At 37.7% G+C, this 27782-nt stretch overlaps 1 protein-coding gene across 3 annotated transcripts in view; it reads right to left on the bottom strand.

The window, feature by feature from the left end:
* Positions 1–3895: 3895 nt before the first annotated feature.
* PPM1A (protein phosphatase, Mg2+/Mn2+ dependent 1A) overlaps positions 3896–27782 on the bottom strand; it is a 33160-nt gene continuing 9273 nt past the window's right edge. The window contains exons 1-6 of one of the 3 annotated variants that reach the window (XM_061998908.1): positions 24643–24707; positions 21199–22050; positions 19274–19391; positions 14115–14223; positions 11474–11531; positions 3896–9134 (exon numbers count right to left, since the gene is read on the bottom strand). In XM_061998908.1, coding sequence (XP_061854892.1) covers positions 9105–9134; positions 11474–11531; positions 14115–14223; positions 19274–19391; positions 21199–22032 — 1149 coding nt within the window. In that variant the 5' untranslated portion in view covers positions 22033–22050; positions 24643–24707 and the 3' untranslated portion in view covers positions 3896–9104. Of the gene's footprint in view, positions 9135–11473; positions 11532–14114; positions 14224–19273; positions 19392–21198; positions 22051–24642; positions 24708–27782 lie in introns of those variants that run through there. The other 2 variants (XM_061998907.1, XM_061998909.1) reach the window with 2 other exon arrangements.

Genomic DNA, 27782 nt, shown 5'->3' with positions numbered 1-27782 from the left:
TGCTTCGGAACATCATGTTACAATAAAATACAATATTCTTTAAAACTGCTGAAATCACTATGAAATGAATTAACTGGGCTTCAGGTGTCCTACCTCTTTAAATCAGCCCATGTAAATGCAGTCTGATTAAATTCAGCCACAATGAAGATCTTCAGTTATATACTTCTATATAAACAGCTTTTAAAAAACCCCTAATTTAAATTTACCAATAAAGCTACTCAGAGGTATATTCTTTGGCTTTGAGGAAAAATACAAGGTGCAATTTTCAATTAGATAAAACACTCCCTTTTTTAATAAACTTAAATGAGCTAGAAAACAAAAGGAAATACTTTGTCTCCCATGTTTGCTGCGTTAATGTGGACCAAGGCTAACAGTCAACATGGTAACAATTTCAGTGCTTTCAGTTCTTAGAAAACATTCCCTCATTTTGTTAGACAACTCAGCAGTTCTGATTTTGAATCCTGAAAGGGATGGGGCTGAGTCTTTAGAAAAGACAAGTTTGCTCCAGGTTACAGGTCCTGCCTCCTCCTCTGGTTTAACCTGTAGGGTCTATGTCAGAATCCTAGGAGTTCTCTGGCTTTGAAGGCTTCCAGGGAACAGAAATGTGAATCAGCAACATACAGGCTCCTTTCCTGTCCAAATCGTACAGGCTAAAACTAGTCTTAAGAGATTCATTTTAGCCTTTAGCATCCTTAAATTCTTAGCAATTACATTACAGAAGTCTAACCTGTATTTTACAGTACTGAATCAGGGCAGAACATGCCAATATATCCTGCTCCTGTCTGACTTGGTTTTCCAGCAACTGGGCATCCTCATCCATCCCTAGCTCTCTGGAAGACCCCAGAGGCTGCCTGCTGGCACAGAACACTGTGGCTGGAGGCAAGCTCTATCCTGGAATTTCACATGAAAGGCAGAAAGAAGTGAAAAGGACAATTTTTGTGACTGAAATAAAAAACAATCAAAATAAGCACTTGATATTCCATTTTAATACAACTACCTTGAATCAGAAAGCTGAAGGATGCCTGGTACGTTTGCAAATCAGTGACAATAGAAGAGTTCATCGTGTACCACTCAAACACACACACACGATGCAATCGCCTGTTTTATTTAGTGGTATTACTTTTGTAGATTAGAAATATATCCAATTCTCATTTACTCCAATGCAAGCCTCCACCATTGACAGGCAGCTTGTTCAACTGATTCCAAGACCCTCCCAACCCCTTCCCCACCCGAAAAAGAATGGGGGGGGGAAAAAAAAAGGTACAATCTCAAAAGTGAAGTTAGAAACTAAGTTCACACATTTTCTTTGGGACCAGGAATCTGTACATAGTACAAAATATACATTTATTGAACTTTCTGTAAACACACAGTTTGAATTGTGTAAAACTGGAAATAGTAGGGGAATTGTGTGGAGAATAATTTATTATATATTGTTATACATTCTACTTAAGGAAAATAGTTATGCTCTTGTATATTACTCTGTTAACTTTATAAATTCCATAATGAAGCTGTGTCATCTGCAAACATGCTTTTCAAGCTTAAATCTCTCCATTCGTAACACACATTTATACAGGTCATCAATGAAAAAAAGTTACACTTTCCACAAAATAGATATAAAGAGGTCATGAATCTTCTAAAAAGACAGGCACGTTACTACAAACGAGACTCTTAGGATACGATGTGGAGTCAAATTCTGTGAGAAGACAGGCGAAAACTCTCTAATTCAGCATGTTTGTACGTGGTCTTAGGAACAAGACAGATGCTAGAAATCAAAATCTCTGCTTTGAAAGATTTAGAATGCAGCCAGTCTTGGAAATCAAACCTCACCTTTTCACAAGTCCAGTACTCTGTGTCTAGGAGAACTGAGGGCTTTTGCCTCCTACTAACCCTTCATCACTAGTAATTTAGTTTTCTGAGTGGTGAATTACCCAACACGATTTTCTAAGAACATTTGCATAACTCAGCACTTACATTAAAAATTAGATTCCTGGCACCAAAGAGTTAGACTTGGTTAATAAATTAAACTGAACTCTTGGTACACAAGGTCACTGTGAATCACACCATCAGCAATCAAGCGTATGCTAAGCAATCCCAACTTCCAGCACGGGCTGCAGAGCCTTAACCCGCGGCCCCCGGGTACCGCAGCATCTCATGTACTGGGGACTCTTTGCAATTGCCCAGTTTCCAGTTTAAGAGTCTGGAAATCTCAAATTTCAACAGACTTGCCAGTCTAGCATCAAACACTCATCAAGAGTAAAAAGGTCCCCCAAAAATGCTGACAAAGATCCTTTCAGTAGGTCCCTCACTGCACACAGAGATGACGCTATGTAAATCCAGCATGTTTATTCCTAGGTTTTGGGGGACTCATTGTTTTTCCATCCTGGGTAACTAATTTTGGCTTTCACCCTTTCATTTACTCTTTACAGCTAAAAGCACTACAATCAAAGACCACACCTTTTAAGCTGTGCCCCTCTGATGTTTCAAAAGAAATTCAAAAAGCCTGTATGTTTGAAGAATTAAGAAATCATCTGCAATCAATCTCACAATTTGCTCCACCATTACCACCTTCTGCCCTTTGCTTTGAAAAGCTTTTTCAAAACCAAAACTAAATAAAGACCTGATCTAGGTGGACCTGCTTCTGCAGGGGGGTTGGACTGGATGATCTCTAAAGGTCCCTTCCAATCCCTACCACTCTACGATTCTATCATTGCATTTAATTTTCATTCCAAGGGAAGAGGGACACTTACGGCTCCACCAATACACGTGGAAACTTCATCTATTGTAAGTGAAGCTCCATCAGGATGTAAAGTTAAGTACATGACGGATTTTCCTAAGACTAATTTAATTTTCCCCTGTTGTTTGAACAAAAATAACCATGCTCCAGCCTGAAAACCCAACAGTGGAAATGAAGTTGGCCAGGCAGTATTTCCATTGCTCAGACTATGTTGAATGCAAGTGAAATTCAACTCTGGACCTCAGTCTATAGGCACTGAGAGAAGTTAAAGCATGCAATGTTTTAAGGCCCTCCAGTCTGAATTTTCTCATTTTTCTTCTCAAAGATTATCCCTCACAAGAAACAAAAATGGCACCTTCCTCAACTCTGGAGGCTTACTCACTGTCTTTAAGGAGAATCCTGTCTAGTTTAGCTGTACACCCCTCCATGCTTCCAGCACCTCTTCAGAGCCATACAGTAAATGGAGGAAAAAAGAATTTCAGCTTCGGCTCAATGTTACTGAGCGAGCAGAGAAGTTCAGATGTAGTGCTCTTAAAGGAAAACATTATCTGACACAGCACTCACCCTTGCAAATGCCTGATTACACAGTAGCAAGGGCTATTGGGTTTTCTTTTTCCTTGGGGGAGGTAAAAAAACCCCAGTTGATCTCTAGTGTCTATTTAAAAAGCATTTAGGCAGGAATTGGTATAAGTGAAGCATAAAAATCTAGCTAGGCATAAAGCAGTATAGAGCCTAGAAACCTGCCCTGTCATCCCACTTCTACCAAAGTTTTGACACTTTCCCAACATAATTACTTCAGAAATTCTACAACAGACATTTGAGAAGTTAAGCTCACTTTCCCAAATTCTGTGGTTGCAAAGGTGAAGGGCTTTGTGGTGGTGCTGCATTTAAAGCAAGCCTCCCCACAAACCCTTTCCTAAGTCTTTGTTACCACTCCTGTTCCCTTAGCTTTGAAGCAAAGACTTTAGAAGCATCAACATGAGGGAAGGAAAAACCTCCCAGATCCGACTTACTGCTCCTCAAAACAAACATCAGAAGAACACATAAAGCAAGGAATATGCATAGAGCCTAGGTCACTATGGGTCAACGACTGACACAACCAGGATTAAAGCTCCAGACATCTTTTTTTCAGTAAAAAACCCCATGAAGTGAATAATTGAATCATTTTTAGATTTTTATGGAAACAAGTTCTTCAGTGACAGATGACATAAACTCAACTTTCAGCAAGTTGGAGTCTTTTTACTTTCTTTGTTTTCTACTTGAAAGCATTTAGGAGTTCATGAGAATAAAGACAAGCTTTTAGTTTTCCTACAGCTTCCTGGACTTTGGTGAACAAATGCCACAGCCCAGGTGACTGCCACCTCATTTACAAAGCAATGTTACTAAGCAAAATAAGGCTTCAGAGTGCTGCAGAAGGTACACATGTGGGTCTGCAGAGACGTGCAAGCTGTGCAAACACTCCACAGAGAGCTCAAAAAGAGCTCAGCCAACAAGTGGACTCTGATCAGTATATTTCAGAGACAGGTCAGTCAAAAATATGGACTTTATATTTTGCTCTGTTTTTACAGCAGGAATGCCATTTGTTTAATGCACTACAGCATCCTAGAAATTGAGATGTGGACCCTCTTTTTACCACTGAGTTAAAAAACCCTACCCAGCCAAGCAGTCCTTACACCCTGTACTGGTATACAAAGGCTCAGTTATGATCCTCTCAGACACATGTAGGGGTAGGAACAAGCAGCTACACTGGTTATCTAGGAGACATTATTTTAACACCTCAAGAAGCTTGGCATAGAGTAACAACTCCACTTGCTACAGAAAAACATCAGGTACAGCTCTACAGCTGTGGCACAGTTTCGCTGTTTCTGAACCTACACAAGGTACATCAGGTTTGTATAAAACACCTTATTTACCAAAAGATGAGGCAAAGAGCAACGTTTTACTAAAGGTTAGCCTGTTCCAGACATGGCCAAGCTTAAACATCAAGGAATTTAAATATACCAAGTCATTTGTACTTAAAAGCAATTTAAGAAAGTGCAGGTAGAGATGAAGGTATCTCAGCATGATGAAATCCTGACGTACGTTGAAATAAGTGAAACCATTACCAACCACATGGTTCTATGACTAATGTCATTGTGGCAGCTGTGCTGTATCCCGTAGCACAGCTGTATGCCTAGACAAAGCCAACAGAAGTTTGTCAGCACGGAACTCACGCACAGGAAGACGTTAAAAGCAAAGGCTCATGCTTCTCATTTGAAGAGAATGCATGTTTTACCAAAAGCAAAACGTTTCCCTTGAGTCCAGGGCGGAGAAAGATCTGCAAAGGTTTCAGAACTGCCTACACAGGTCAAGTTTTGCTCTGCATTCAGGGTGTTATCTCCAAAACTCTGGCAGAGGGGTGGTGCGACCAATTCTTTGCCCTCAGCCCTGGCTCCCCACTCTCCATCTTGCCCTAGTACCAGCATCCCATCCCTGGATTCTCAACTTACCCAGCTCAAGAGCACAGCTCTTTTTCATTTCTCCTTTCTCCTAACTGTACAGCCCCATAAGTGTGTGTGCTGGCTCAAAAAGGGCAGCAGGGGCAAACTTACAGCAACAGCTTCATCTTGATGCAAGTTATCATGAAACCATAATCTTAAGTTCATCAATCACTAAAAAAATGAGAAGCAATAGAAAGTCTACCCTATCCCAACATCAAATTGAGGTGGAATTCTTTTTGGGGAACCAACTGAAGTGAAAACTGTTCTCCAGTTCTGTTAGATCACCTCTTTAGTTTTCCAACCCTGGAACTGAGCAAAATGGCTCCGATTTTAACCTCTACAGTTGAGGCAGCACCAGTTTTGCAATAAGCGATGTAACAGGCACCAAGATCAGTTTAGTGTAAGCACACATTAAAATGATCAGCTTTGGCACCTGCAGGAACCCTCAGGTAAGTGCTTAATATTCACCAGGCATCTTGCAGGCATCAACCTAGGATTGCTGCAATTCACCATGGTTTAATGGCAAGTAGAGGAAATTCCCCTGTGATTCTGACTTCTGCTGGAAGATTAAAACGAATGATGGCCATGCATCAAGGTCTTTGTGGTGCTGCTTCCCAGCTAGGTAGGAACAAGCCCCCTGTAAGGCCCTGTCTTCAAAACTTGCACAGGATCTGCAGATTTCTGCCTCACCAGGTGTATCAGGGACTCTGTTGATATGAGAGATTTACAAAGCCTTGCAAATCTAGGATCCTACATAATGTGATTGCATTTAGTTAACATTGGCTAAAATCCACATTTTAGAAGCCTCTGTCTTGAACATATTTCAATGCTGAATTAGTGAGAATTATTTGAAACAGTTGCCTATAAAGCAGTACAGGTATTCTCCCAGAATGATCAGTGAAACATTTAATCTGACTATTAACAAAACTCACAGAAACTGAAGCCAGTGAAGCTGTCAAATGTAGAAGGAAAACAAAGTTGCACAGCATAGGAAGCAAAGTAGCTTTACAAAGGTGTCATTTCCTTTTGAAAACAAGCAAATTGGGACCATCCTATTTGAACGTGTATTTAAAAATACATCTTTTAACATCAGACAATATTCATTTTTGTCACACAGGAATCTTTTTTTTTTCCAAGAGGAAAATAAATAGCACACAATACTTAAAAAAAAAAAGAGAAATAAAAATTGCTGCCTTACCCCTGAGGTGCTAATGGTTTTAGCATTTAAAACAAAAATGTTTCTGGTGCAAGAAGGAGATGCACAAAGGTGCCAAAGTGCCTTTTCCTTTTCAGAGCAGTATCAAGTAGAGCTTGCCTCTCTTTCTAAGATGCTTTAGATACTTAATTAATATATTTTGTAATCAAAATCTGTATCTAAAATGGCAGTGCTTCTGCATACGGAATAGATTCAGTACTCTGACCTCATTAAAATGCTGAACACAGGCAGGAGAGAGAAAGGCCTGAAACGGGCTTTCTTCTGCTACCCTCAAACCTAGTTACATCACCTGTAGCAATAGCAGAATCATTTCTCTTTCTAACCTTTAGGAGACCTCACAAGAAGAGGCTTTGAATAAATTGTCACTGAGACAGTTTAAGTGACTCTGGTTGGAAGTATGGCTTTTCACACCGCAGTTTTGCTTCCGACTCTTTAAAAGTTTAAAACTCAAAAGGTTCCACAGTCCAGTTGAAGGTTTTGCAGTTCCCAAAACTATAGTCTCTATGAAAAAAGGACAGAACTTTATCTGCCTAGTCCTAAATTAAGTTTAGCTTTTTGCACTAATATGCCACGTATTATTAAATATGCTTGTTAATTAGGTGCCTGTGAAGCTATAACTTAACATTATTATAGTTTTGCACTCTACAACAAAATTAGACATTTTAAGCATTTATTCATAGGTAGGTAAGGAATTGGTTCTTTAAGCAAAAATTGCTATAAATTTATAAATACAAATAGTGCTTAATGTTTTCTTCATTCATGCTTGAACAGATTACAAACTGAATACAATGAAGTTACGTTTAAGCACCCCACATAGACAAGAGGGATAAAAGAAAAGTTTGCTGGTATATACTATACTTAGTTCCAAGACACTATAAGTTACTTTTTCACTGTTCAGTGTTCCCTAACTCTGCATTAGTTTTAAGGCTATATATACAAATATGTATATTTCAAAGTTAGGGAAAGACAAATATAGCAAAATGGATTGTACTACATGTTCCTATCAAAAAGTAATTATACACCAAGTTTTGATTCTGTTTAACTGCAGTAAATGTTACAATCTACTTGTTTTACTGATTTTCCTTTTGGGGAATCTGCCTACTAAATGAGTAAACTACATATAAAATACAATATTCTCAACCAAAAAGACAATACAAGGTGCACAAAACAGCAGTTTTGCAAACACGATTGACTCGAAAACTTAATTTTTCTGTATGCTCAATGGGAGAAGGCTAAGCTCAAATCAAATTAGTTTATTACCTTATAAAATTTTAAATTAGGATCTTAAACAACGAACAGTTAAATATTGTCAACATGCTATATCTCAAATCACAAGTACTGTTTAACCACTAGTCTCTCATTCTAAGTAAGTGGGTCAATTAAAAACACACACCATAAAATGTTAAAGATTGTCAGGCTTTGACAAATGTATTTTTATCAAACCGTAGGCAAATTCAAACCAATGCACATCTTCAGTGGGGAAGAAAAAGGTAAGAAAAAGAAAAACCAAAACACCACAACACCAAAAAGCTTGAAAAAAACCCACACTTGTAAAAAATAGGGTAACGGATTAATCCCACATCATCCTCTAGCATATGGCTATGTTTGGGGCAATAATCAAAACCCTTCCCATTTTAAAAATGGGCTATCAATTAATAAAAATATTCTTCCACAAATAAAATATCATTTACAATGGCACTGACATTTTAAAAGGCAGGGAAAAAAAAAAAAAGGAATTACACATTTATGGATAAATTTGTTGTTTGTTAAATCAAGCTTTATTGATAAAATGGAATTCAAAGGATTTTTACTTGGAACAGCAGCAGACCCAGCCAATCAGGACTGTAAAAATGCTGCAGACTCCTACTCAATGTAGAAAGCTGCCTGTTCATGCTCAGTGATTAGTAGCTTTAGGTAAGGGTTAATGAAAAAAAGAAAGAGGTGCAAAGAATCAAGGTGTTCTAATCCCAAGGTTCGGACTCGTACGAACACGACACTATTAACAGGGCATGATTGAACTCCCACTGAAGTCGAAATCAGAACTCCCTTTAACTCAATGTGAGAGCAGGAGTGCGTCCAAGAAAAAAAAGAAAGACACGTTCCTTGAAGAATGTGCACCACTCTTTGCTGGTTTTCCACTGCCAAGCAAATTCACACACTGTAACGTCTGATAATTTGCCCACAATTTCAGCTTTCATATAAACCGAAAAGTTATCTTTCCAATTTTGTGCACCTCCTGAGCACCTAGCTGGCTAGGCTGCTGCTCCTTGCAATCCAAAACCACAACATGTATTTCAAGGGATATATATTGTTGCATCACACAAGCCAAACATTTCTTCTAACCTTTATAGTGATTTAAAGCAGTTCATAATTAAATATGAGCATTTTGTACAAAGACAATTGCACTTTACAAAAACAAAATCATACAACATAAATTGCTGGAGTCTGATTTACAACATGAATTATGGTTTGAAATCACGTTTACAGAAGTCTGTTTTACAAAAAAGAGATCAGTTCCTGGGCCAGATGTCGTACTGCTGTAGTCACTCTCACCAACACATCGTATTTCCTTCTTTAATTAAGGTTGAGGATGGATGTTAAGAAGGGTCACTGAGGTTGGGCTGCACTTTCATTTGAAGGATGAAAGGTGAACTCCACAGCTAGATGAGCAGTCTTACCACATATCATCAGTTGAGGCAGAATCCTTAAAAGAAAAAAGAAGGAACCCTTTAAAGCCTGGAGTGCCCATAGTTACAGTGGTTTCTGGATAATTCAGACTGAAAAGGGTAAAGACTGAAATCATTTTAGGAGCCTGTTTTCTCTCCTCTTTCAGGAACAGCATTTTAAGGGGCATCTAAGAACCACACAGGCTTAATTCATGAAGGAGCAGTATCAACACATTTCAAAATCTGACCAAGTGTTTCATAATAGCCTTATCAATCTGCAAAATAATACCCTAGGAACATTACTCAAAAGCATTCCCAGAGTAGTCTGAACTAATACAGAATTGCTACACTTAACTACACCAGTGTTTTAAAAGAGCAGGATGTGCCTCATGCCATTTGTTATCACTACCATCTCTTTTCAGCCCTCCCTCACTGCATAGGAAAATACAGTCATCAACTAACACCCCATTACAATTCAGATCAATTTTAACACTTGTAATTTAAGGTTAGAGAAGGGTAGTTTGGGTAGCTGTGGGAAACCTTAATTTTGGATGGTAATAAAACCACAAGGAGGAAAAAATGTATATAAGAAAAAACCTGGAAGCAGAAGACATGCCGTGCTCTAGACCATAATCATATGGCCACACTACACGGCATTACAGCCACACATCCAATATCTGACTGTCCCCTAAAATTCAGCTCATTCATGCCCACAGGGGCCAACAGATTCTGTGCAAATAACACATCCCTACAAAATGTCTAACTGATTCACGTTGTCAGTTAAAAAAATCCTAATACAAATGGAGTATTTAATTCTAGTAAGTGTTTTTTTAACCCATTTGCCTTTGTGGCACATTCATTTCTTTTCCCCTTGTTCAGACTGTTCTATATTCAGCTTTCTCTAACTGCCTCAGGGGTTGGGTACACAGGTTAATTTGAATGGTTAAGTGGGACCACAGTTTGGTAGCTGAAGCAACAGCTATGTCAACAGTACAGGCATCAGAGCAACCTGCTTCTGTAGAGCAATCTACAGGGACCTGATGGGCTTTAAAACAGAGCACACTGGTGCTTCCACAGCTATGTGGCCCTATCATTACTAAGGTTGCAGGAGGTAGAATTCTCACTCGTCTGTAAAAGTGCTGCCTTCCCGAGCCCTTCGAGAGAAAACAGGCTAATTAAGTCTCTAGCAGTGCCACATATGACAATTTCTTAGCACTAAAGTTCTGTACCCTTCATCCAAACATGTGCACAGAATTCATTACAAACCATAAAAAAGAACAGTTGGCACGGAGGTGTAGTAAAAAAAACCCAAACCATCAAATCACTAAAATTACCCTTTGCAAAAGTACCACCTCCAGCTTTTTTCTTCAAGATCACAAGTAGCTAAGGAGAGCAATTACACGAAAGACAAAAATGGTTGTGTTTCAAGCACAAGGATGAAGAATAGAAGTAGTAGTGAGTAAAAATGTAGGAGCTGCATATGCCAGTTATTCAGTATGTACATTTCTGTACCCAAGCTGCCAACTTCATCACAAAACACAGAAGTTTGTCTACTGTACATATGTAGAACAGTAACATAATACAGAATGTATTCTGAAGGTAAAGCATCCTCTTTCAGCCACTATTTAGGAATTTTGATGCTAAATGTATCGTGAGAAGTGTCAAATAAACCAGCATCCAGTTGTAACACCAACCCACAATTTATGTCTAGATGCATTTCACTGATGTCACATCTAAGCATTTTTGCTGATGACAGGTAAAGGCTTAATTTAACTACTTTATGAAATGCAGCACTTTTGGTGACAGAATGTTGTTTCCAGCAATCTAACTGCAACTGGGATCACAGTTCATATTTTACTTTGGGTTTTTTTCCCCACTGACAATGGATTCATGTCACTGATCACTGACACATGCACCTAAGCTGTATGTTTGCTGTAAGATGCTCTATGCTTAGTAGTGCTTACAGAACCCATTGTGAAAATTAACATATTCTTAAAGCTGACAGTTAAAAATTTGTTTACTCTACAAGTATAGCCATTTTCTTCCTGATTTGTGGGGGAAAAAGTCTCCCATGAAAGGGAAAAAAAATAACATACAAGACCGCACCATTAGGCACAAATGCATTTGGAAAACTAGGCAGGTTTCAAAAAATGAAATTCTAGAGGTGACACACAAGTCAACTGTACCAGAGTTCTGAGACTATGACCAGCAGAAGACCACAGAAAACAGTTACAAAACACAGTCTGAAGAGCACAGCATTGCTACTGCTTCTCAGGAGGAAAGGGGTCATTAAACAAGAACTAGCAGTATGTTTCTTTACAAAACAGCTAAAATAAGTGAGGTGTGGGGAAGACAATGTAAGAGAAAGGATACTTACAGTGTCATCATTCCTGTAGGGGTTCAGTCTGTTATAAACCGCTTCAATCACACTCCGTCTAGAGCAAGAAAAACAAACCCGCAAGATTTTAAGGTTGTGTCTTGGTGGGTTTTTTCAAGTCAAATTCCCTAAGCACAAATTTATTTCAAAATGCAAACTTCAGAAGGTTTTAAATTTACAGAACAAAGTTTACTGCAAGTTGGCACCAAGTGTCATTAAAGACTGAACACAGCTACAGTACCCATTACAATCTTTAGATTCAAGAAAAACGAGGCAGAACCCCATACAGTTCAGTGGGAAGAGAGCATGACCTGACACTTAGATGAGGCTGCAATGCTGCCAGGTGCTATGTCTCTTGACTTTCAGATAAGAGCATCAGAAAACTCTCTGGGCACTGAACAATTTCGCAACTTGTTGCCCTGATGAACGCTGCAGTAGTACATCATGTATTATGGCACTATCAGAGGGGAGTAGTGTTCTTTTCTTAGTTTCTGGATGCAAAAAAATGGCATTCTGAAGGACATTTTTGTTCATGTACATTCCAAAATGCACTTTCTTTGTGCAAATCTGGAAAAATTATTTCTGAAGCAATATTCTTTTACAATAATATGTCCAATACTCTCCTGCAACTTTTCTCAAATGTAAATTGCAAACAGCAGATCTATACATTTTATCTTCAGATGGAGAAGAATTTTATCTGGTAAAAAATATTTTACAAATAATTCAAGCACCTTGACAGTTTCCTCATTTGAAAAAAAACCAAAACACTTTAGGATATTTAAGGTAGCTTGTAATTAACTTCTATCTCTGGGATTATTGGTTTTTTTAGCATTGACAGAAAATGTATTTATAAAATATTAATAGAAAAATTGCAAATGACATGTAAATGAGTAATTTCTTTTTTTTCACACTGGTTGAAAATATTTTCCTGGAAATTGATACTCAAAAAAACACCCAACATGAGGCTGAAGGAAGAGGAAGCCTTTGCCTTAACTAGCATATGAAGAGATAACTTTGGAAAGGGGGCAGGAAGGAAAGAGGGGAGTAAAGGACAGGAATTGCAGATCGAACTTTGAAAGAAATGTTCTTCCAGATCCTCTTCCACAGAATCAAGTATGAGGAAGTAACAGAGCACAACTTGGATACAAAACAAACTTCAAAGAACCACCTTTAAACTGCCTGTGGATGCAGCACAGCAATCGTAAAGGAGTGCATTAGGAAGAAAAAAAGAGCAGATGATAGGCTTTGTAATCATCCCTTTAACACTGGAAAGTCAGGAACTACCATGCAGCAGTTCAAACATCATAGTAGTGGATCTAGTGAATGATTGTAGGGCGGGGAAAGAAGAGGTTGAATTGAAAGAAAGAAAACCAAGCAATTGCACCCAAACTACGTTGCACATACAAACTGGAAAGCTTCCCTTATATTTTAAGGAATAGGTATCTTTGCTCTAAATAAGGGCAGGTTTCTTGAAAACCATATTTTTCATTCCAAATGGGCAGTTGTGCTTTGAGTTACACTAACACTCAATTATATCCATACTTCTATCAATCCTCAATCAAACTAGCATCATTAAGACACAAAACTCCATGAAATTAGTCACTTCAGCACATCCTCACAACCATGATGCTACTGCTACCCAAAGACTGAGAAAAAACAATTTCTATGCCATCTTTCACGAGAAATTGACTCATTGGTACTTCAAGAGTACAGCAACACATCCTAAATAGATGCTGTTATTATATATAAAATTGCTACCTCTTCATCTAGTCAAATAGTTCACATAAGAACAATTTTGTTTTGTAGAAGTAATCTTTACAGTTCCATTATTTATTCAGTTACATAATGAGAGACTTCATGCTTTGGTGTAGCAATAGAAGAATTATACTCTGAAGTGTTAGAAACAAAGTCTGTACCATATGTGCTCAATCCATTTAAACACAGCACAGGTTCACAAACGATCTCTTGAACCAAAAAGCACTTGGTCAGGTGTGAATGAACTAAGCACACTGCTTCCTCCAAGACTGAACATCGATTTGAGAAGCTATAGAGCATCAACACGGAACTCTTGAAGGAGACAGACAGCCCGATTTATATAAAGCTGCAAATTTTAACTTCCCACTTATCTTTTTTTTTTTTTTTAGAAGACTTCCTATCTAGTTTTCAGATTTGTCACAAGCAGAGATACACCAAAAGCAAACTTTTAAACTATTACAACATTGCTTCAAATACAGACAAGAAAGCTGCCAAGCAAAACATCAGGTGTGTTATCACTTGTTGAAGTGCAGAACTACATACTCAAATTAACTGCTGAAGTCAGTGCATTACTTTTGCATCATCAAATATAACATCCCACCCAGAAAACCTAGTTATTTACAAAAAGCAGACACACTCAGGCCACCCTTAAAAAAACTCTCAGTCCTCCCAGAGCTACAGTTTGACATTTAAATTTAGTAGTGATTCAGTTGACTCTGTTCTTACGTTTGTCCTTTTTGTTCGGAACAACTGAGTAATAAAAATTAGAGAACAGATCACCACCTTTTGTCCTGTACCCTTCTTCCCGCCCCCACTTTTAAGAGTGGCCTTACAGTTAAGCTGTGATTGAAATAAAAAAACCACATTTACACCGATGTGAACTCACTTGCTTGCCAATTCACCTCCCGGCGGGAGGTTTGGGATGCTCTCAGTTGCTAACGTACGCATCACGTGGACTAAGTCTGGGACTCCTTCACCCTGCTTCTTTATGATCTCTGGGAATCAGAAGTACTTTTTTTGTAAGTGCAGTCCAAATTTTAACTTAAAAAGATTGAAACACTCAGTTTTATAAAAAGGTAGCTTAACTTCTGTTATAATAAATAAATATATTAAAAAGACAACAGACCGTATTCAACATGGTAATTGTTAACTTTGGCTCCGTAAGAAAATGAACCTGTAATAGTTTTGACAGAGACATACTCCTGTTAACATGCACACTGGTTTCAGAAATACACAGCTACCTAGTAAGAGTGAGAAAAACAAATCTTTACTAGCTTTCCTGCTATACATTAGATATAATAGAAGATGTAATATCGTCCCAACAAAATGCTCTGGGCATGAGGCTGATATTAACATCACCTTTATTGCTGCAACACAAAAGATTATCACTATCATAGAAAGCATAATATTTTCAAAAAAACAAAAGGTTAGGCATATTTAAAACAACTCCCATGGCTGTATGTATGTTAGCCAATACGTGTACCTCACTGCATTACAGTAACATGCAATTTTAAAGAACTATTACATATAAAATAAAAGCGAAAGACGTCACATCTAAGACATAGTTCCATCCTTAACTCACTCTGGGGATACGTGAATACTGGGTAGTTATTTAAGGCTGATTCACTCCAACTTCTGGGTGAAGGGAATTTGTAGCCACAGTCATGTTTGCTAAGAAATTCATTCTCTAACTTTATTCTTGCGCCTGTGGTTTTGGTTTTTTTTCCCCTCCCAAGTCATTAGCACACAATTTTATTTAAACTCAAGAGATTTCAGACCATACCACTCCTGAAGAGTCAGGACTTTATGAAATCTAAAGAACAAGCACATTTTTTTAAAATGCATCTTATCAGTTTATCCGTAAACACGAGCTCTTGGAAATTTTAAGAGAGATAAATTAAGACTTGGTGCTGTTGATCTTCAAGTGGATGCTGCAGCACATGTACAATAGTGTGTACACACATGCACACGCTCATATGTACACTATTAATGTAATAAAGCATTTACATAGCTTGAAGAGTATTTAGAATTCATCAGTACCACTTTTGAAAGACACTCAAGCATTTGGCTTTTGCCCTAAATGATAACTCCAGAGAAGCATACCAAGTTTCCCTTTCATACTGTAATTAGTGAGATAAGGCACATTAAAGGCTTTGAAAACCAACACGTATCCAGTCCTTTGAAGCTAAAACGTAAAAAGGAATTTTAAAAACCCCAAAATAATGGTGAATTGCTTTTTTTTGTGTGCATGTAATAGTTTCTCAGGGCCGTGTGTGTTTACAGAAAGCGTCAGCTCAATTTTGCAGTCAGGCTCTGTAATTTGCAAGGTACGGCGGAAATACCATCAAGCCCTCAACCAGCGTCAAACTCTCCAACACAAAGTTTTAAGCTGTTTACTTCAAAACCTATATTTTAAATACATGACACCACACATAGACACCTCAGAAACTTGCCATTTCCTCAAAACCTACAGCCAAAATTTATTTTACCATCTAGTACTCCGTAAATGATCTGACACCCTTAAATCTGAATAAGAAGCAAAGATCTCAGATTTGGTTTGCCAAGTTCCTTTATTGTGCAATTTTGAACATCTAGTATAATCTACATTGTGCTAGTGCTAAAGTTCTGCTGTACAAAAATAAGGAATTTATAGTTTACCTATACTACACAGTTTCAAAACCTGTAACTGCAGTACATGTAACATACAGTCTCCACTATATGAATACATTTATATTTTGAGAAAACTATAGATACAGACTGAATGAACACTGGAGACACAACAAATGGAGTCAGTCTGCTACTTGTATTTAATTTATTGGAATTATCTTCTTTCAATTCATTTTACTACCCTCCTCCCACCGATTAATTTACTTTTAAACCTTCTACACATTTTTATGGCATCAAGTACCGGGAAAATGTACTTACAACCCTAAAATAAAGGATTCAAAACAGCTGCTTTTTCATATTTTAAATGGGAAATTCACACAAAGTTTAAGAAAAAGTCAGAGATTTGATTCTGTGAAAATATGGGAAGGAACATATAACAACTAACTTAGAATTCTTTATCTCTATATAAGTATAAATACTGCAAAGATTATCCACTATGGAATGTTTTTCATGTAAAAAAGACTAAGAACAGGAAAAAAGCTCAGACAAGTTTCTTTTTAGAGTCAACACATCAGTAACACTTATTAGTGCAAATAATAGCAACACAATTTGGAATGACTGAGTCTACCTTGAAGTTCACATGGTATTTTAGGAGTAATGATGATTTATTGCAAGTCATGGCACAAAGATGCTTATCCACACTTGCTGCTTCATTATTTATTGTAGCTACGAATCTGGACCACAAACACATCAAAAGTAGCAAAAGGAGAGCCCTAAGTGGGATAGTAAGCAGAAAACTTCCTATGCTTTTTAACATTTTAACATCTCAATCACCTCTCCTTCTTCAAGATGGCCATCAGTACTAAGCTCTATTCAGTCTTAAAATTTGCACTGCTTCTTAACAGTATAAGGACACCTTTTGGGCTGAGGGAATAAAAGCACAATCAGTAAAAAAAAATGAACATTAGTGTCAAAACTCATCGCTCCTTAGACTACAACTCAGTACTAAAGTGCATAAAAATATATGATATGCAATTTTACCAAATTTCCATTTTTATGAATTCTAAATTTAACTTGATGTTACAGATTAGTAAAACCATTCTAAAAGTACTCTTTGCATTTTCCAGTTCCTTCGTCTGAAAATTAGGTTTTTATAAAGTTAAGCACTGTCATTCTTAAAGTATCCTAGGGTAACAGCAAGATTATTCCATGTAGTGTTGAAAGTTTCAGATACTGTAGCAGTCCTACCTTACTAGTCAAACCACAGTATCCATTTACACCAGGAAGCAATCGAACTGCACAACAATTAAACTAAATGTAAAATCAACTCCTCTAAGTTTTGCTTCAGTTCAGCCTCTCAGCTTCCTTCGAAAGACCCAAAAGGTCAAATTCTACATGCAGCTGATACAATTCACTGCTGGGTTGCATAGTGTTTACTACATATTGATTAATTTAAAATAATCTCTCTGTGCAACAATAGACAAAAGATTGAGGACAACTCTAAAAGAGAAGCAAAGTCCCTTGAGGGGAAGCACAATGTATCACCTCAAGTTCCTCAGACATCATCCCATTAACCCCATCTAGGTGGACCTGCTTCTGCAGGGGGATTGGACTGGATGATATCTAAAGATCCCTTCCAAGCCCTACCATTCTGTGATTCTGTGAAATTAGTATTAAGATGCTTTAGAACTACATGCAGAATCTTTCTGCCTCTATGCAAGTATCACATTTTGCTCATTCCTGAAATTCTGTGTAACTGCAAAGCATTGGCAGTCAAATTCTTTGTACATACCATAATCACAAGAAGTTCCAGTGTTTAGGTTCTTCATTTTGGAAATGAAGTGTCTGTACAAAAACATCAGCTTCCCTCACTGTAATATTCCTGGGATACAATGAGGACACTGAAGGTGCAGTCTTAACATTTTTGTATTCTAGGTCATGGGTTTGCCTGAACCCAGACAAAATATCCAAGATGCAAAGGTAATACTTGCCCAACTTAGGGGAGCAAGCATGCTGTAAATCATTGTGTGAATTTACAGGATACTTGTTCTTCACCATTTCTGTGAGCAGGCACACATAGCTCTTCAAATGCCTGGTGCAAAACTGCTCAGAGCTTTGAAATGGAGAAAACCATCTGACAACTCATGCAGTGTTATCATGCACTTGGATATTCCTGCCACACTGTCAAGATTCACACTATTGCTTACTGTTCATCAACTTCCATTAGGCAAGTGTTAGATTGTAACACAGAAATGTCAGTCTGGACATTCGTTCAAGGACAGATGTAGTTTGTGAATAAGGCCTTTGAAAAACATGATACTTTCTGAAGGACACCTACACAGGTAGTGCTTTAAAACTGCACATTTGTCTGAACCCAGAATTCCCATGTAGGCATGTGCTCTGTGAAATTTACAAAGCTGCATGATTTTATCTTCATACAAGTTAAGACAGTAAAAAGAGCATAATATATTCCTTTAACTTACTAATCATTGGTACCATAATTGTGAAGAACTCTGCATATCATGTCCTGTGTGCTACAAAAGATCCTTGAAGTACATACACATAACTAGACTTGTAGCATATAGGTCTAGAGGAGTCTACCTCAAAAACAGACTTAACATACGCAAATAGTGCATACAGTGTGTCTTATGTTTCAGAAACAAAACTCCAAGCTGTGGACATTTTTAAGTATCAGAAGGCACTATAAATGTAGTATTAAGGAGAAATACTTTAAATCAAATGGATTTCAAATATATTTTTTAGGTAGGTGACTCAAAATGCCTCAAACTTGCAATGTCAGTTTAAAGTTTAAGAACTGCTGAAATACACATTTAAAGCATAATTCTGAGGTTATTAGAGTAAGTTGAGCTCCCAGCTTTTGTTCATCATGACTGCTTAAGGAATAGCTTTGACAAATTTCTGATGTAATTTACTTTGAGCTAAGTAAATATGTAGCAGGTTCCTTAAAGATTACAGTGATCAAGCTGTAATCCTATCATAATTGGGTAATAAAATATTATTGCTACCTAAATTTATACATAACCATAAGGAAAAATGGCACTCAAATCACCATCTTCACAGACACTTTGCAACATATTCTGATTTTTTAATTTATCTCCAGGAACCAGGTTTTACTGGTCAGAAGTTAATGCTGTCAACACAGACTCATGAAGAACACTGAGCACAAATGAAATTACTTCTCTGCCATCCTGAATAAGTTTCAGGGTTACAGGCTGCTGCAGTTTCATAGCAAAATTTGTCAAGACAAACAACAAGACTATACGAGTGTCTTTTTCAGAGATGTACACTAGATGGCCAATGGCACTTGAAGGTCTAGTAAAAAGCCTGTATGTATTAATCATTTAGTTGTTGGAAGGGGAAGGGGGCCAGGGGGTCTGTTTAGAAACAAAGTTACTTATTTTTTTTTAAATGATCCACCTTCTACTCTGCTTTCCAGGTACTTGTCCAACTCTGCCTCTCTTTTCACCGCCTCTGGCGATACCTTTGGTGCATTCGGAAAACAGATCAATATCACACTCATGTTGTCTCGACTTCCCTGGTGAAAAAGAAAAAACTATTTGAGAATGTATACACAACAGGCTAAACACACATCAAAGCACTTTTACACACACAAAATTCACAAATCATGTGGGATTAAGATTACAGCTTCTACTACTATGGGTTCTTACTACAGATTAATATTGTCATTAGCCTTATTTCTCCCAGCCTCATACAGAATTCCAGAACTCTGACCATTCATTCTGTACATTTTTTTAAATTACTTTCTTCTTTTCTCCTTTATGGTCTGAAGACTACATGGAGTCAATTACAGACAGATCATTATGCTTTAAAAACTGACATTACTAATGAGAGAATTGTAATTACAAAGCTGTGCTCCATCTTGTTTAAAGTACTATGAAATCACTTGGGGAAAACAGCTGAATATTAGATGGGTAAACAAAATTATCAGTGCTTGAAAGCACTAAGTAGGAAGGTGTTGAATTCAGACAGTGCTTCCACCTAATATCACAGTTATTAGGGATTTTTTTTTCCCCCTTTTTGTTTTAAAACATGAAAGTTACAAGTAAGAGAACCTGTTAGAAGACCAGCTGGAAGGGATCCAGACCTTTACAAAAGCATTCCTTGAAATGGAAACATTTAAAACTCCCAACTAAACACAGCCCTAATACTTGAATACATTAAAATACAAACACATTCTGCTTGTGAAAAGTAACTGTTTAGTTCACTTTCAATACTCCTGTGCTCTAGGTCTACAAACACATGTACATATGCTTAACACCAATTAAATCCACTGAGTCAGTAAGAACAAGAACACAACAGCGTTTAAAACACGAGTATAAAGGTGTAAGGGGACGTGCTGATAGCTGGCTACTGCACAGCTTACAGCATCCACAAAGTCACTCCTGCTTCTCTGGTACTTGTTTTCAGGATTACCAGACAAAAATTGTGAACAAAAATACATGCATGATCAATCTGACAAAGTGTTGGAAAGCAATTACATTTTTCCAAACCAAGGATCTCGATTGCCATGTGGCATGAGTAGAGATGCTGTCCTGTCTCTTTAGTATCAAAAATGTTGTCTTTTTTCATTATGACTTATAGCTTGTCTTTGGGAAATTACATGTCAAGCTATGAGACTCAATACTTCCAAGTATCTTCTGTAACTGCACCATCCTGCAACTTATTAACACAAACCAGAAGTTACTGTAGACAAAATTACATGGGTTTGTTAAACACTCCACTCTTCTACTTGAGCAAGTTTCAGAGTTGTATCACACAACACTGAACAAGAAATATAACATTTAAACCAGAATAAAAACTCATTCAGGATGTCAGATCTCCATTTAGTCCAAGAAGAAATTTAAAACTGCAAAACATGAAGCCAAGGTTCATTAGTTCTGCATTTACCTTGGTGTAATTTTGACAGTAACGTTACTACTATACACCCAAGAAAGGAGGGCAAGATCAGGAAGGGAAAGAATATTCTCTAGCCTGATTAAGTCTTAAGAGTTAAGGTTTTGTAAAGTACATTGTATAACAGAAAAGGGAAGTTATTGTCCTTGGCTTGCCCATAAAATCCCATCAGCTTCTATTTCCCAGCATTCACAACATATCTCTACATGATTTTAAAATCTTCATTAACCAAAACCACCCAGAAAGCCATACTGTTTCTGTTGTGTGTTCATTTCCCCTCTATCACCATTTTTGTGGGAATCATGGTAATTACTGTCAAAGTCATATTGATATAAACAACTGGATACTTATAGACTGGAATCAAAACCTAATTTGTTCATAAGCTTCAAATAGTGAAAAAACACTAAATTTCTCTCAAGTCTGGCTACCTTGTATAAGCAGGTGTCAACTATCTCATTGCAAACTTTCTCAAGGTCATCAGTGACTTCAAGTCTGGATCTTACAAAGTCACAGAGCTCTTCATTTCCCATAACATCCCAGATACCGTCACAAGCCAGTATGATGAACTGATCATCTTCTTCTGATCTCTCAATTTCATAAACTTCAGGCTCGGGTGAGACTAGCTGTTCTGTAGGACCTTTCCCATGGACACATTTGTAATCAAAGTCCCCAAGAGCCCTTGAAACAGCAAGAGAACCATTCACACGTTGAATCATTACAGAGCCCCCAGCATTCTGTATACGCTCTTTCTCCAGTGGATTACTTGGTTTGTGATCCTGCGTGAAAAAGTGAACCTTCCTGTTTCTACAAAGTAAACCTCTCGAGTCTCCACAGTTGATGAAGTATGTATGTTGGGGGGAAATCATGACACCCACAGCTGTTGACCCACTTCTGTCTGCACCATGTTTCTTCTCAGAGATGACTCTCATGTGTTCATCGATTTGCAGAAAACCTGTTCTGATGCCACTCTTTACACTTTCCACAGATGGAGGCCCATCTGGCCCTTTAAAATCCTGGTTGCTCGTGATGTGATCTAATAAATGCTCACAGCAGTACTTGGCAACCTGTGATCCAGCGTGCCCATCATATACAGCAAAAAACGACCATCCATCAAGTCCATTTGGCAAACCAATCACTGCCGTATGTGCGTCCTCCATTTCAACTCGCCAGCCTTGCATACTACTCAGGCCATAACGAAGCCCATTCCCTTGCCCCTGGGCATTATGCTTCTCCATCTTTGGCTTGTCTAAAAATGCTCCCATGATGACTTTCCTTCAGTTCTAAAAAGAAAAAAAAAAGGTTTATTAAGGTAGTTCTTAAACATGTTTTGTTTAAACATCCTATTGGAAAGTATTAAATAATATCCTCAATGTTAGATAACAAAAATATACAAATATAAAGCCGATTTTTCTGTGTCTCAAGTCAAATCTGCCTTGCTTTCACTCAGTTTAAACAAGGACACTGCTACTAGCTGAACTTTTCAAACCAGCTGAAAAGCTGGTTTACTTGAAGAACATATATCCCTCCACCACTCATGGTTCTGACAAAAGTCTCTAGTATAGTATGTAATAAATCGGTTTAAAAGAGGACTTGTAATTGGTACATATCTGAATAGCTATGTTTCCTGCAACTACTGAAACAACGAAAGAGTTTAGTGTTTCCAGGACAGCTGCATTGCCTAGATCCCTACCTGCTGGCCACAAAGTCCTGCTCACACTCTGCTTTTATGGTGGTGATGGGAAAACAAAAACAAACCAACTAGATTTTCTTTTGAGAGAAGCTTTAGGGGTTTTTATTTGGTTAGTAGCTTTTTGGTTTTGTGTTTTTAAACAGATAAAGTGAACTCAATGATCAAGATGATGACAGAGTCTGCATAAAGGAAGAGGCAGTGCTGGTAACTAGGAGCAGGACTCTGAAGGAATGGAGAAGCTGTCCCTTTAGGCAGCAGCAAGCCATTAGTTTGGCTCAGTCATCTTGTGAAAGCTCACCCTTAGATTTTCAGTTAAACTACACAGTAAGCTTTTCAGATGTCTGTGCTGCAGATTTACTTAAAGCCTTATGGTATTCACACTTTGCTGAAAGACAACTGTCCCTGACAAGTCTAAAGAAACCTGTTTGGAAATAAGAATCACACACATATTGTAAATTCATGCTTCCGTATTCATGCCAGACTGATACACTGCACACCCTATTCCCCTCCACCTCCCATCATTGGGATGTGATGCAGCAAATATTCATGCTTAAGTAGAACTATATTTGCAGACAGCGTAAACTGACTGGTTTATCTTCATGGTTTTCACACCCTAACCATGCAACCCACCCTCCTAAACCACGTCAGTTTATTTGTGCATTCATTATTATTAAAAAAAAAAAAATCAAACAAAATAGGTCACACATTTTACATACTTGCAAATTCTGCCCTGAGAAGCATCAAAGAGTCTCCAAATCACTGTTCTACACTACAAGGTAATGGATTAAGACTAGGAGTTTTTCTATTTGAAGACAGTGGACAAAAATTAACCATCAGAAGAGTCTCTGAAACAGATTTTACCTTAGGCCCCAACTAAGCAACTGCACTAACATAAAAGTTAGTACACTGTGGGGTTTAGAAAGTTTTAACTTATACATGGAACACATTTGGCTTCTTTTCCAAGTGATAACATCACTTTTTGACAAAATGCTTTTATTGCAACACAACTCCAGCTACAAGTGACACCACATACCCAGCATACTTTTCACAATCTCTTCCATCCACTACCAACTTTTCTATAACAACTATGTTTATTCTAACAGCCAAGAAATGTTTAGATTTGATCTCACCACAACAGTGATTCAAATGTGAGGCACAGGGGCTGGATATACATGCTTTGGCTCCCATGCTTTGTTAACAAACCCAGAAGCTGCATATACTTCAGCTGTATGGAGAAAGATGTCAGCAGCAATACACCTCTGCTTCCTCTCACCCCAACTCCTGTCTCTGTGTTCTGTTTCTTCTCAAGCAAACACAAAATACTGATGCCCACGCAAACTTTAAGCAACCAACACTGGTGTTATATCCGCAGCACATGCATGAGGTTCACATTACTGCACTTGCTAGGCAAAAAATACGACTTAAGACTTTTTTTATCTTCACATGCAACTCTAGTGAGGTCAGAGAGATCAAAATAATTACAGAATGTTGCCATAAATCAAATAGGGAACTATTTTGCAGAACAATACAGTTTTTATTCATTCCATGATGGCAAGAGAGTTTAAAATAATGACTTATTGAAAAATAGACCATAAAATACAATGCAAATATTATTTCACTTTAACTTAGAGATCAAAAAGCAGAAATTTTTCAGGCAAATATCACATTTCTGTGAAGTATTTTACATTATTACTGTGCTTAAAACAGAAAAGCATTAAGAACAGCATAAAGTTAAACTGACGACAAGCACTGTCAAATCTGGACTAAAAATGGCAGGTTTCCTTCGAATCTCTTATATTACTAGGTACCCAATATCCAGACAGAGTTGTGCTTTGTAAGGTGTTCATTCCTCTCAGTAGTTTGTCATGTCATTCACAATTAAAAATACAGACGGGTCATATGCAGTTTATCAAGTCATATAGAACTGCTAGCATGCTTCAAAAATTAACAAATCCCCTCTCCATTCAAAATGAAGTTGCCTTATCCCTCCCCAGAAGGTAAATTGAAAGCTGTTGCTATTCTAAATTAAGCTTTGTCGGTGAGATGTCGACACATGATTCTTCAAGGGTGCCAGCTACCCACCATAGATGTGAATACAAGTGAACAGAGAAGGATAACCACAATGTGGTCACATAACTTCTACTTAGAAAATCATTAACAGCCCATAGCAAAAAGTAGTCACCTTCTGAAAACTGCAGTAATAGACTGCAGTTGCCTTCCTTGCAACACACTAGCTGATTCTACTTCCACCAGAACACCAGTCTAAACCTGTAAGAGAGAAGGACAGGTTTTCAAAATCATAACTGTATCTGAAGGGAAAGCGTAGTTTACTTGTAGACAAGATGAACATGCCAAATCTTTAGGTTTCTTCAGAATTTCAACTCTTGTTCAGAAAAAATAGTTTCCTAGTCTGAATTCTTACTAACTGGTGGCTATCTGCTACTTGTCCCCTCATGCCTTTATGTATGGCTCAAACCTGAAGAATTTTAAAAATCTTCAGTTATTCTTTTTAAACAAGAGACATGCACACACAAAAAGGCTGACATAACAAAGCCATGTCTTCTTCCTACTAAAAATGTCTTTGAGTCCATAGCTACGTAAACATCTTTCACACATCAATGTCTACCTGAATCACTAGCACATTCTTCATTCTTTTGTGAAGCAGTTTGTGCACTACACTGATGAAGTTGGAATGACACCTTTTCTTGAGCATGTAACTGCACAGAAATCAGATTAACCTATAGAAGCACAAGTGCCCAAGTTACAGCTTGACTTTGCTACGTAAGAACACTAAAGAGAGAAGCTCAACTCAGAAGAGTCTGCAGCATGGTATGCAATAAAGCAACAGATTTTGAACACAGTTTAACTTGTTCCTCTCTTACAAAACTTCAGTCATCTTCCTAAACAGGAGTCCTTATCTTATGACCTTTATTCTCCAAATATTTTTAAAGCTTTTCCCCTTGTGCTTCTTAACCCCAGCCACACACTTCTGCAGTCATGTTAGAAAGAGCAGGGGATAGAGCTAGTCCTCTGTTCAGGAAGCCTCAACTTTCATGATGCTTGAACAATGCACATACATAATAAAGACAACAGACAGTCTTCCTATTCCTATTAAAGCCAAAGTTAAGAGAAAATGCACTCCAATAATGAAAGACAAACATATAGCACGTGTTCTTCTTCTTCCCTCCTAGAGAAGAATAATTCTGGAAAGTACTGTAGCAGCAAGTGCCCTGTAAAAAGATCAGAGGTGCAATACTTCCTTCAGAAACGGTAACTCTAAAACATCATCTGGTACTGAAACTGCAACAATCATTAGTTAAGTAAACTTCAGTTTTAACCTAAGCTGATTCCCATTTCACCACTTCTGTATCAGTCACTTCCATTAGTTTCTCCTAAAAGAAAAGAGCTTTCTGCAGTCTAAGTTCCTGGGTTTTGGCTCTGAAGAATAAACTAAAAGGGAAAATGTACCCCTATGCATAAAATAAAAAATGTAACGGATGCATCTATGCATCAACGAGTGCATCTAAACCATCATGTTCAAAACACTGATTGTGGAGGTCAAATTGAAGGACAGTCTCTACGGTAAGTGCATGAAAATCTCAAGTTGCAGTTTGCAGAAAAAAAAGCAAGACTACCGTGCAGACCTTAAAAAAAAACCCCTACACAAATAACAAGATCTTGGATGAAACACAAGAGTGCCAAAATTCAAAGGACTGCAGCATTAGAAACAAAACTGAAATAATGAATGGAGCATGCCAAAGAGTCAATAGCTGAACTCCTTGAAAATAGATGCAACTGGAGAACAGAGCCGCAAAGAAAAGGAGGGTAATTAGTATACCGGACCATGGACAACCATGGACAACCACAGATACATTGCTGGAATGCATGAAATCTCTTTGCCCCTTCATTTGTCCCTCAAATTGTGCTATCCAGACAGTACAACTATAATGTCTTCTGATACACAGGAAAATAAATTTTCCTGGTTTTCTATTTGCTTATTCACTTGCTTTAAAGTTCAAATGAAGGTAAGTCTAAAATTGTTCACAGAGGAGAGTTAATACAACTCCATGTACCCATGTAGAAAGACAACTTGATTTTTCCTAGGAATACACACAAGGACTTGATTGTGTTGCCCAAGAAAATCAATCATCCCCCACCTGAAACTTGTACTTGAACAATATGTAGTTTCATCATGCTTTTTAAACAATATTGGAGTTGTATGCTTTCCACAAGTACAAGCTGCTTATATGAACCACACTGGAGTCATAGGCACTTGAGAAATGTCCTGTTCCCATCATCTGGAACAATTCTCCAAGTGACACTACATGCTGCATGTAGTAATGAGCACTATAAAGAAAGATTACAACCCTTCCTTGAACTACAGAACGCAGAGCAAGTCATCAAATTATACAGACTGCTACTGAATAGAAAAAGGGCATTTGGTGACTTCAGCTCCAATCTGGTCCATGGTACTTTTCCTCCTGCCTTAAGCTGGTTGGGTTCAGTAACCAGTGACCATGTAATTGTACAAATGTGGAAACATTTTTGGAAGTTACTGCCTGTTGTACCAAAAAGTGACAGTACATACTGGATGGCTCAAATCAATTACTGTTAACAAACGACATGTCAGAGTTTGTCCCAAGGATCAGATGAATGACTAAAACAGAGCATGCAGATGAGGAGACATAATTTCACCAGTCATGGGCTGAATGAAGCTATGAAAAAGCTTCTTGCCAATGAAACCATTTAAAAACTATTGGAGGCTATATGACTGCGTTCTGGCACTCACAGTTCAAAAACATCAATAAAGTAGTGGAAAGTATAGTTGATGTTTCTGAATGTGTACTTTCAGACACAGGAATACATGGCCAACTAGGAGACATGGATTACCTATGAAAAAAATAAAGAAATAAAAACCAGAAAACACAAAATATAAGGGCTATTTTAATAAACATAGACTAACAGGCAATTTCCTCACGACAACACTTGTTTTTTGCAGATGCAACTGTAGTCTGTGGTACATTTCAATAAGAAAATTGCAAACAAAACAGAAGAAGACACTAACCACAGAGGTAAGAAAGCTTGTAGTAACATTAACAATTTTTTTGTGTAGGACAGATGTAGGAGCTACGGCATATGCTAGAAAAAGGGAACATGAAAAGGTAGACAGCTGTAAACATTAATTTAAAGAAAGTATGAGAAATCTCAAAGCTTTCAGAAACAGGCCTTAAGATGGGGAAGAAAGTCCATACACAGATGCAAGTAAGAGAGGAAAAAAACCCCAAAGGTGAGCAAGTTAATGACTCTGTGTACAAGGGAAAG

Source organism: Colius striatus, chromosome 6 (genome assembly GCF_028858725.1).
Source record: "Colius striatus isolate bColStr4 chromosome 6, bColStr4.1.hap1, whole genome shotgun sequence".
Taxonomy (NCBI): Eukaryota; Metazoa; Chordata; class Aves; order Coliiformes; family Coliidae; genus Colius; species Colius striatus.
Note: the sequence above shows the minus strand (reverse complement) of the source record. Positions and strands in the feature narration are given on the sequence as shown.